This window comes from Orcinus orca, chromosome 11, assembly GCF_937001465.1.
Source record: "Orcinus orca chromosome 11, mOrcOrc1.1, whole genome shotgun sequence".
NCBI classification, from domain to species: Eukaryota; Metazoa; Chordata; class Mammalia; order Artiodactyla; family Delphinidae; genus Orcinus; species Orcinus orca.
The window spans coordinates 32,127,918-32,140,583 of NC_064569.1; the positions used below are offsets into that span (position 1 = coordinate 32,127,918).

Genomic DNA, 12,666 nt, shown 5'->3' on the forward strand with positions numbered 1-12,666 from the left:
TGAAAATGCATTGGCATGAAAGTGAACAGTGAACAAGAGCTAGCATAATTAAAAGGATAACCTTGAATACACTTCATTTTTACACAAAAAACTAATGTACAAACTTATGAATTTTCAATATTCTTAGTAGCAAATAACTTGTGACTCACTAGAAGGTAGCAATCCCTTGTGTGTCATTGAACAGTCTGGGCTCTGTCACACTAAGGAATATACTTCTGAGCATCATCTCACTACAGTCTTAGTGGCTCTCAACAGCTAGTGCTTGAGCCGCCCCGCACATCTCTGAGAATTTCTCTGGGGCAAGGGGCTGTCCCTGTTTGGAACACACCAGGTACTTCTGATGTTTGTGGTTTAAACAAGTTGGAGGACCACTGTTTGATATGTTCCTGCAGAGGTTGGAAGCCTCTGTTACTAATTCAAGAAATGGCACTCCAATGTGCAACAGTTTGGGGAGGCTCCCTGTGTGACTGTTCACTGCCCCCTCTCTCCACAAAACTACCAAAACTTCATTTAAAAGGGAGAAAAAAAGAATATATTTAAAATTAGCAATTTCAATTCTCATCAAAAGACTTGGAAATCTCTTATGTTTGAAAGACAAATGTAAGAGACAAGTGCGTTTTTGTGACCTTTGTTACCATTTATCATAGGACTAAATTTGCAATAAGCAGTCAGCAGTTTTCCTAGATACTATTTCTCCTACTTAAATAACTATAACCAGGGGGGCACTAGTAGTTATAAAGTGGTCTAATTATAATAATCAAACTATCCCTAGTTATGGTTAGGGAACATAGGAGGATGATCATCTTGTTAATACCATACTTTTCTATGATAATATAGTTATACTAATATATGCATACAGTCATTAAAAGATCTGCATGGCACAATGGAAAATGTATGGCTTTTGGCATTAGGCAAACATAGATTAGAAATGCACTTCACCTGCTGAATAACCTGTGGTCTTAGGCCAGTCGGTTAATCATCATAAGCCTCAGAGTCCATATTTATGAAAGAGAAGAACAGCTCCAGTTCACACGTTGCCCATGATGACTTTCTATAAACATTTTCTTTTACTTCCCTCCCTTTTGCTATTAATGTCTATATAGACATAAACAATAAATATAATATTAATCAAGACACAGGTTCCCATGACTTCCAGCCCCAACCTCTGATTAAATTTCATAAATCGCTGCTTAAATTTATCCTCAGGATTTTTTTCTTACTTAGAAGCCTTGAAGGCATGAGCATAGGTTTGGGTAGGTAGACTTGTACTATGTGGAGTGGAATTACAAAGGCTCTAGGAATTTGAGGGTTTTTTTAAGGGGAGGAAGGGATCCAGTTACAACTCTTGTTCCTTACAAAGTCAGTCACTATTTCTGAGGGAAACAGGTTTGATTGGGCCAAGGCTTGTCACTTCAGCCTTCTCCTTTTTGGACTCCCATCTACAGTGTTTAGAAGATGTTTTTCTTTGTTCATTATTTCAACTTACCCATTAAGGATACTTGGCAAATTCCTGAAGTATATGGCTTCCTGCTCCTAAATGGGCATCCACACTTGCCCTTCAGCCTTGATCTTTCCTCTTGCAGGTAAAAACAGAAAAGATGGAGAGAAAAACATGGCGGATCCTTTTCTCCCCGTCTGTGCAAGCCTGCCTCCAACCTGGTGATCGTTGACACTCACTCTTTGTGGGAAAACCTTTTTTTTTTTTTTTTAACATATTATATTAGATTTTACTAATTAACTCAATCTTGTAGCTTCTGCAGTTCCCCCTGCCAAAATCTAGTTCTTAGAGGATTTTTTTCCCTTTTGAACATTTAAACATACTTTGAGCAGAATGATATTTTAAAATATAATTGCATAGCTTCATTAATATCTGAAAAATGCCTACTGAACTAACCCAGTACATCATATAATGGCCAAGTAAAATTTTTGTGTTTTCATATCCTGTTTTTCTTTGAAATTACATATCTCAGAAATTAGCTCATTATCTGAAAAAAAAAATGAAGAACTGGTGAATTATAATACAGGAGTGTTGCCACTGAATGGACTGTTTGATTTACCCAAGCAGGTAATGAACACTGTTGTTGTCAAATTCACTAATGAGTCATCTTAATTAGGATGTAAGCTAAGGGGCATTATTCCAGTGGCCTTTTGTATCCTGGTGCCACATATATTCTTTGGCAAGAAAAGATCAAAAGCAGCAATAAACAACTGAAGACCACCCATGGCTCTGTAAGGTTTTTGGAACAATTCCTGGGACTGGGAAGTGAAATTGGTCAGCATGTGGAGAAAACTGTCATCTCAGTAGCAAGATTTAAGTGAAGATGACTAAGCCATTAACAGCACGTATGCATATTTAATTCTGTTAACTCCTAGCATCAGCCTTCTTGGATCTTTTGTTTTGAGAGGAAGGTCAAGACTTTTTGGAAGGACATGAACAGAAATGGCAGATTAAAATTGAAGTGTATATAATTCTTTCTGGAACTGCTTGAATTTCATTATTTGAAAATATTTTCATTTCTGCCCTTTGGTCAAAGAGACATGCTTAAAATTCTTATTTCTTCACAAGAAATAATTTGCTCTTCTTAAACAGGTTTATGGTTAAGGGTGGGATATTATATGAACTTCTCATTTAGTAACTCTAAAATTCCCATCTGTGGTTGGAAGAACTCTTAGGAAAGCTTTGAGAGATATGTAATGACCCCTAAATATGTATGTAGTTAAAAAATAATTGATTAGTTATCGTAAAGGAATACATGCCTCTGGCTCAAAATGTTACTTATTTCCACCATTTTTCATTTTCTAGTGTTAATTATTGTCATAGAAGGAAGCATCTTAGGATTTAGACTGGAGATCTAGGGCAACTGTCATTTTAATAAGATATTTTAAAATAATTCAAAATTGTCACGTATCCATAAATGTTGCCATGGAGATGTGCATAAACCAGCATTGTGGTCCATAGTCCATCACTGAAAGTATACCACCAAGATCAGATAGGAATATAGTTTTGGAAAGACAGAATAAAAATTAGAAAGGAAACCACATAACAATTATGACAAGTGGCAGGAAAAGGAGAATATTTTTGTTTAGATAAACTGCTTCAATATCAACTAGAATTACATAGATTCATTTAGCTCCTTTATCCTCATTCTCATTTCTAATAGTGATCTATGTTCATTTTTAACAATGTAAGAGGTTAAAATACCAATTTTAGAGGTTGAAAAACTACTATATTCCTATTAAATGGTAGAGATGTTTAATATTCAGCTTCATCTTAGTACAGTCTTAACGCTTTAACAAGAGCACACAAATTTGTGTTTTATTACCTTATAATAAAGCTGTTGTCTTAACTAATTTTCAGAGCAAGAACGGGCATGTAGTAATAAAGAGACTCTAACTGACATGTTTTGGTAAAGAAGAAGCCATGTGCCTTGATAATAACTGATGTTGTTTCAGCATTGTTATTTTCAGATTATTTTATTTTAAAAGGGATGATAATTTGTACTGAAAGTTTTTTGTTTTCTTAACATTTAAACTTTTAATTAAAATTTGCTCTTTTGGTAAAAATAAACAGTGAACCACGAGATACTCATATGTGGTGCTTTGCTTTTAATTACTTATGGAGTAATTACAAATGGAAATAAGATGACACTGAGATGTCTTTCCTGCTTAGTGCCAAGGCTTGCATTAAATGTGTGCTATGCAGAGTGGAGTCCAAGAAGGACCAGCAGTTTTTTGGGGTCCAGTTCTAACTACAGGTATTTAGAGAGCCAGTCAGCCTTTTGGAGGGAGAAGGTGCATTAGGGTTACTGCCTAAGTATTGGCGCTGACTCAAGTGACGCCTAGGGTATAGTCATGGGTACTATGTATCCATCGTGTTTAATCCTGGAGGATCCCAGTTTCAAATCTTCTATCCCACTGGACTTATGGGAAAATTAGTCTCAGTTATTGATTGAGAAAATACAGTCAGCTTATAATGTGTGAATAATCATTTTGAAAATTTTTTTCCTGCTATTTTTCCTCAAATGTCTAAAAACTACTTCACTGAGTGTTACTACATTCCTAAAGAAGAAATGGCAGAATTGAGAAATAATTGTATTTATGTTCATTTTTCCTTCTAATTACTTTACATGTGAAAGAAAACTGAGTGGAAATCACATCTGTATTTTGTTCACACATAGGTATTTTTTTCTAAAAACTAGTAAAATTCAGGAAAGTTTAACAAATCCCTTCATGATAATAAAAAAAACTAGGCATGTAGTAGGAATTTATAAATGGGTGATATCTTTACCTTCACTTATCTGAATTAACAGATCACAAAATGATTTAAAAAGCTGTAGTCAATATATCGCAGTTTTTGTCATTTTACCCACAATATGCACTAGTGCCCAAGTAATTCATATTCTCCCCAACAAAAAAGGTCTCTAAAAAAAAGCAGTAAATACCATTTTTGAATTTGAAGCTGCTAATGCTGTTTTTAAATGATTGTTTTTACTATAGTTAATGAAAAGTCTCATGGCAAATCAGTTGAGTTCAAGTCTTAGCTTTGCCGTTTGCTAGCTGGATGACTGTGGCTATTTTATTTAATCTATCCATATCTGGGTATCCTCATTTGTAAAATAGTGAAAATAATAGTGCCTACATCATAGCATTATTTGTAATAATTATAAAAGATTTAGCAATGACTCAGATATAATAAGGACTTAGTAAAATATACTACTTTTATTAAAATAGACAATATAAATTTCCTTACTTAGTAAAATATATTACTTTTATTTTATTAAAATAAAATATATTATTTCCTTACTTAGTAAAATATATTACTTTTATAAAAAAACAATATAAATTTCCTTTTTTGGATTCACTAACATTTTATGCTCTTATGAGTTCATACTTTTTTAAAAATGCAGGCAAATCCAAGAGAAGCACAGTATAAATGTGCTAGTTATCAGGTAGTTCTCTGCAGGCTTTTTGTGGACAGACACGTTTGGGCTGCATGATTTGAATTTCAAACGGGCTTCTTCTCGCTTTGCCTGGGTTGTACCAGGAAACTCAGTCTCTTGTCTTTTTCTGTACTGTCACAGACCAACTGTTTCATTCTGGCAATAACCTTTCTGAACTGCAGCAACGTTTTGTAAAATGTACAGGTATTGGCTTCAGTGATCTCTAAAGTGTGTGTGACCTACATTACATAGCCAAATGTTTTCAATATTTGCCTGTAGTCAGTGATTTAATAGTAAAAACATTGAGAACCTAGAAAAATTTAGGAAAAGAGAATATGGATGTGGCCAGTGAAACTGCATTGAACCACAGATGATAAAGGACCATTCTGGCTATTTCCAAAGCCCCCACTATGTAAAAAAAAAAGTGACAGAAAAAAGCCTGATTTTGAAGAACTCACAATGTAGAAACATAACACTAACAAGGATCTTGATAGACTACTAATTATCCCCCATAGGTGAGATTTTTTTGGAGCTTTCTCAGTCAGTAATCTCTGAGAGAGATATTTAAAGCCAGAGAGAAAGGTTATAATGGTGAAAAACAAGAATTGAAAGATAGAGGGTAATGCAAATAAAAAAGGAAGAACAGTCCATAGTGGCAGCCTCTACCTGAAGAAGTACAGAAAGGTAGTGGTTGAACACTATGATATTGAAAAGGAAAAGAAGATGTAAAGAATCAACATTGAAGTCTGTACTGTTAATTTATAAAGGAGGAATTTAGTCAGCTGGACAGGCCTAACACAGTTAGTGATGTCCACACTTAACGACATCTGTCAGCATTTGGAAGAATCGGAAAACAAAAATAGCAGCACTGTTTTATGGACATGATACATAAGCTTAATAAAATGAATATCAGAACTCCAGGGCATGGGGGTATGCAAGTAGTATAGATAAAACCATATTCATAACAACTAAAACCAAAAAGCATACTTGGAATAACTTTTTATCCCCTCCTTCCTATCTCTTTTTCTCATTTTCTTCTCTTTCCAACTCCTTTAGTATTTACTAATAGTGAGAACTGATGAAAAGCCTTTGCAGGGTTAGTCAGAGAAATATTCCAGTTCCTTCTTTTTTTATTCCCACTATGGATCATTAATGATAAAAACAAAAGACAGAAAAAAATGGATGAATAAAATAATCTGTCATCTAATATACTTATGCATTTAAAATACAGGTCAAATTCCAAAGGTCCTTTCCCTCTGACCAATTTCTCTGTTTCATGATAATTTAAATTTGGTATATATAGTGTTCTTAGCAATCATTAGCTATCTGCCTGAGGACACCTAAGAAACTGGAAAGGTATACCGATAGAGTAATAGTGAAATAACCTGTATCTAGCTGTCTATTCGCTTACATTTTCCCTAGCTTCAATTCTTTCCTTAAAGATTTCTTGAAAGTGTTTGCACAGTGATGAGAGCTTAAAAAAGAAACACACAGACTCTGAGTCAGAATTATGTATTGCTTTTTTGTCACTGAAGAAAGAATCAGAAGGACTGCCAGTTCCTAAATGCCTGCCTTTGTGCTGAGGAACTAGTGGCTGCATTATTTCATTTTCTACCACAACAATTTTTTCTCCATTCTGAACAGAAAATCTGAACAAGTAACATCAGCTACACTGCTTAGAAAACCTTCTTTCTGGGAGACAGTGCAGGGCTGGCCCAGTTAGAACCACTCTATTTTTTCTGCGTCTTGATTCCTTAGTACACATTAGAGGGCCTTCACATCCCCAGCCATTCCTTACCTCCATCAAATTTACTAGAAATACCTTACTTTTGAGTGGAAACAAGTGATAAATGAACAATCGGGTAAGCAAATCCCTGTTAATTATTAACAAGTATTACTCCTGTCCTATAGTTCAGATGCCCAGAAAGCTCTTACAGGTGTAACAATAATAACATTAATAGCTAAAATTTACTAAGGACTTCCTGTGGACCAGGCCTAACACTACATTCTTTAAAGGTTTTTTTTCAATCCTAACAACAATCCTATCTGGTCAATTTTTATTACTCCTATTTTATAGATGAGAAAATGAAAGTTGAGTAAATTTGAGAAACTTGCCCAAGATAGATCAAGGAACTGGATTTAAAGTCAAGCCTTTTTTAACTCTAAAATCTCTGCTCTTTAATAGTATATTTTCTCTCAGGTATTTTCTGGGGGATATTTGTATTTAATTACTAGATGGAAAAATCTACTTTATATCAAAGTGAGCCATTACCAAATAATATTGCCACACAGTGGTTTTGGGAATATCAACCAACTCCTTTCCATTTGTTTTCTCAATTTCACCTTCTTATGATGATACAGTATTTCAATACAGATTGTATTGTGAATGACTGTTATGTTTACAGAACTGTCTGAAGGTCAATGTGATAAATTTATTTATGTCTTCACCAAATATTTACTAAGAACTCACTATAGGCCAGGCATGTATCAGAGAAAAAAATGCATAAGTATAATTACAGTCTTTTGCTCAACAATATTGTTCTTCAGTGAATGGGTGACTGGATAAATTATCATGCATATAATGTCCCAACAAATACACTAATAGTATGTGACTTTAATCTGACTTTATGAAGGTCATTCATTTGCCATCAAAGAACTTTACAGAATAATAGTAGGGAAATGATTTTCACTTTAATGGTAAAAGACTAACCTATGGCAATTTTGCCTTAAATTCCCTTTAACATTTTCTGAATGCCATAACTTTATGCTCAGAAAAAGTGTCTGAATGCCTTCACTATAAAACTTTCTTTTCCTTTTAAAATTTTTATTTTTCATTTCTAATTTTTAATTTTAATACTCTGAAATATTCCACTCAGTAATTGACTTGGGATGATACTTCATGTGAAATAAGGAACTTGGGGGTTCTGATCAAGAATGTGCATTGTATTTCAACGTGTTTTTTACATATGAAAAATATAATGTGTTCTTTCTGAATATCAAATGTGTTTTATATAATTTATGTGGCTATTTTCATTAATTGTGGATGGTGTATTATTATTACTTTTAATTAACATCAGGAAGTATAAGAATACTATTACAGATTATACATTTACAAAAATTTATTTACCTTTATTAATTTGTTATATAATTCCAAATAAAATTTACTACCATCAATAGGCTGTGTCCTGTGTTATTTTAATATTAGTAGTAATGCAGTTTTGTTGATCTACACACACGTTTTCCTCCTTGGGACCAACAGCAAGGAAATTGGTGAAGTTTTGTGGTGTTCTCTATACCTTTGCAAAGACCAAAGCCCATGTGGAGAAAAAAGGCCAAGTAGACAAAGCATCTGATCTGACATTTAAATAGGAAGGCACTTATTTTCAGCTAAAAGATTAAAACTTTGTTTTATTTAATACTTTTTCAACAAAAAAAGTTGCCACTTAAAAAAGTTGTTGATTATTATATTCACTATGCCTAATTCAGTTGGGGATGGACTCCTTTCTGGTACAAAGAAAACAAGTGATGTCACTGTCTGAAATGTCTATTCTAGGAGTTCTCTGGCAACTGAGAGCCTTCTTTAGCGTTGTAAGTGATAGATGCCACATTACCACCTAAAGGACTTTCTGTTACACTTTTACAAAGAAGAAATCATGATGCAAAGTATAAGTATCTTGTATACCATGTATGCCATAATCCTGGCATTCACTACTGTCTATTACTGTTATTTATTTACCAGGCCAATTCACCCTTTTCAAGACAAAGTGCTGTTCAAAATCTAAAAGTTATGTCTCATTTATCTTGTCATCTCTACCACCCAGAACAGTGTTCTCAGTTTAGAGAAGAATATTAATACTGAATTACGAAGCATCTCTGAAAGCCTATTTTTAACATTGTTTTATGTTCTGCAGTAATAATTCTTCTGGCCTAAGACTCTTCAGTATATTATTTGATGTTTTCAGATCATTCCTCGTATATCTGAATTGACAGTTGTTTTCTACATTTTATATAAATAGAAATATTTCTTTTAATATTATTTATTTCTATTAGTTTAACTAACATGAAATGTATTATCCAAAATGATACATACAAGCATTCTCAGAAATTTCTACTCCAAGTAACATAAATTATCTATAACATTTAGAGTTATATGTCCTGCCTCCTTTTGGGTAGACAGAATGAAACATACGACTGACTACCCTCATATCTGGACTGTGCTGTCAGCTCCGATCCATGTATTCAGCAAACATCCATTAACTATCGCTATGCTACAATCTGTTATGTCAGGTTCATTTGATGCCAAATGCATTTTATGAGTCAAGGAGTATCATATGTTTGTTATAATAATAATGCCGTTTTTAAAGGACAGAATTTATCTCCTTTCATAAAAAGAGACATCACGAAAGCATTTAGTAAAAACCATAAACACCATTATTACTGCTTCTTATAGTTTATGTTTAAATGGACTATGACACCACTGATTTCATCGTGTATATGTTCTTTAGATTAATTGCAAAGAGGGCATTTTTGTATTCTAATGTGTACTTAATTCACTAGCTGGGATTCATTGATTCATTACTCAAATTTTCATTTCAGGCCCTCCAGGCCCTCCAGGTGGTCTGAGAATAGAAGACATTAGGGCCACTTCTGTGGGACTTACTTGGAGCCGTGGTTCAGACAATCATAGTCCTATATCTAAATACACTATCCAGACCAAGACTATTCTTTCAGATGACTGGAAAGATGCAAAGACAGGTGAGTTTTTTTGGTTTGATTAATCTGTTCATATTTTGAGATGAATTGTTTTTTTTTTTTTTTTTTTTTTTTGCGGTACGCGGGCCTCTCACTGTTGTGGCCTCTCCCGTTGCGGAGCACAGGCTCAGCGGCCATGGCTCACAGGCCCAGCTGCTCCGTGGCATGTGGGATCTTCCCGGACCAGGGCACGAACCTGTGTCCCCTGCATCGGCAGGCGGACTCTCAACCTCTGCGCCACCAGGGAAGCCCTTGAGATGAATTCTTTCATCAAAAACAAACAAAAAAAAACCTGGATGTTTTAATAATTTTATCATCGACCCTGAAAATTTTCTTAAAACAAACAATCCCAAATGTTTTAGTAGTAAAGAAAACCACAGCAAACTAAATGTTTTAAAGCTATAGGGGAAGAAGCAGCATGTCTAAATCTATAATGGGGAAGCAAAGAGAGGTCTCCTGGGTTTCTTATTTGAGCTACGTGTTAAGTCTAAAATGTACTAGGAAAAAATTATAAGGAAGGTAGATTTGGAAAATGGCATCTATAACTTATTATTTATGACCCTTTTTATCCAATTATATAGGCACTATAGTTCTGCATTCTAAAAAAAGGTACAATTAATCATAAAGATTAAGCACCTAAATCTTACTACCATAACTTTTTACTTTCTGAATATGTTCTTATCTGGCTTGAATTTCCTCAAAACAGGTTTTTAAAGAAGTCTAGTACCTCAACCTTTTTTTTTCTCTCATATTAAGATTTTCTAACAGACAAAAACTAATTAAGAGCAAGTGGGTACTTTTCCTTGTATATAAGTTATTACCATTGCCATTTGTCATCACTAGTCTTCAAATATCACACATCAGCGTATTTTCTCATAGAACATGAAGGAAGATAGAGGATTGTTTTGATAAAATAACCTGTTTATCTTTGTCATTGTTGACAATATTTTTAACCAAACTTGCAGTTGTCAGAATTTCTTTCACATGCATAAAGAAGAGGCATAGAAATATGTTCTCAGTTGTCACCAGAGGGGAGAAAAAAAAACAAAAGTGAATAGAGTGTTCCTGTTTTTTAAAAAATGAAAAAGAATTAATCCCAGCATATCTTAAACCTGCTCACTTTAATCTTAACATAACAGAATTTATTTGTATCGCTCCCTGAGAAGTTTTAATTTAGATTCACCTCTTTTTTTTGATAATTTCTTCCTATCATGGGAAATAAATGAAATATAAACTTGAAATCTGTTACAAGGGTTTAGGATATATTTTACCATTAAGTAATTCTCCACATAAGTGTATGAAGTTCAGAAGAATTAGAAACAAGTGAAACATTTCTATTACATTATGCTTGTGAGTGTAAGAATTATCTATAAATATACTTGGCAAAATCAGACCTTTTGAAAAACAATTTTAAAAACCGTATAGATATTTGATAAAGCATGAGCAGTTTCTACTTCTCTAAATAGAATGAAAATGGATGATAATGATAAAACAATAGATGATAATTTATATCTAGCCAAATTTACATTAATTATAGATACTAGAGAGCAAATGAAATAAACATATGGTTAAAATTTGGTTTGGCTTTGAAAAAAGAATAATGATTGCAATCATCTCCATTAGTTCTTACCATGCTTACCACATTATGCTTAACATATGGCTCAATTAAAATATGCTTCCCATTAAAAAAATTTTTTCCACTATAAATTAAGTTGCATGAGGGGGAAGACTTTTGTTTGATTCACTGTGCTATCCCTAGCAACTAGATCAGAGCCCATAGTGCTCATTCATTAAATACATATTTATTGAACTCCCACTGTGTGCCTGAACCTGTCCTAGATACATAGTTGACCAGCAGTGAATAAAACAGAGAGAAAAAAAAAGTCAAAAGAAAAGCCACAACCCTACCTTCAAGGAGCTTACATTCTAGTAGGAGAGATGGTAATAAACAACTAATTAAAATATATAATAAGTCACATGGTGATTAGTGATAAAGATAAACAACAAAGAAGGGAGATGGGGAGGCAAGACTTGCATTTAAATAGGATGCTTCTAATATTAGCATAGCCACTCCAATTTGTTATGGTACCTGTTTGCATGTTATATCTTTTACAATTGCCAACCTATTTGTATATTGAATCTAAAGTATATTTTCTGTTGACAGCATATAGTTGGATCTTATTTTTTATCCAGTCTGACAATCTCTGCCTTTTGATTAGATTATTTAATCCATTGATATTTAATATTATCATTGATGTAGCTGAATTTATATCTGCCACTGTATTTTTGTTTTCTAAATGTTCCATTTGTTTATGTCCTTTTATTTCTTCTTTATTGCTTTCTTTTGCATTAAATGAATATTTTCTAGCATAAAAATTCAACTAATTTAATGAAATTCTCTAAATATAAAAACTTAATGATTACTCTAGAGCTTACCTGGTATAATGGAATTTATCACAATAAACTTCATATTTTTACCAACAATATCAGAGAGATATAGAAACATTACTCTTAGCACTATTCCATTCTGCCCCTTTTTTGTGCTATGGATTATTATTCATACATCTATATTATATATATTATACACCTATGTATGTTGCAAATTCAATAAACTGCTGAAATTGCTTTCTATAATTTTAATGTCTTTTAAAGAAGCTAAGAGAAGAAAGGAAAACAAGTATATATTTATAGTTTGTTATATTAAGTAACATATTAAATATTTAACATTTCTGATCCTCCTCATTTGTTTCTGTCAATTTGAATTATCATCTTATGTTATTTTCTTACTGTAATACAACTTCGCTTCTACCTGTCCCTTAAAGTTATGTCAAATATATTACATTTCTATATGCTGTAAGCCCAACAACACAATTTTATTACATACACACACTGTATATATACATTTATACATATGTATATGTGTATGGGTAGATGCATAAGTAGATAGATAAATAGATATTCTCTACAATGGCCT

The 12,666-nt window shown here is 33.2% G+C and overlaps 1 protein-coding gene across 8 annotated transcripts in view; it reads left to right on the forward strand.

Moving 5' to 3' along the window:
- CNTN1 (contactin 1) overlaps positions 1-12,666 on the forward strand; it is a 377,545-nt gene that overhangs the window by 281,295 nt on the left and 83,584 nt on the right. For 6 of the 8 annotated variants that reach the window (XM_004283468.4, XM_033412353.2, XM_033412352.2 and 3 more), the window contains one exon: positions 9,537-9,695. In XM_004283468.4, coding sequence (XP_004283516.1) covers positions 9,537-9,695 — 159 coding nt within the window. Of the gene's footprint in view, positions 1-1,583; positions 3,584-9,536; positions 9,696-12,666 lie in introns of those variants that run through there. The other 2 variants (XM_004283470.4, XM_033412355.2) reach the window with 1 other exon arrangement.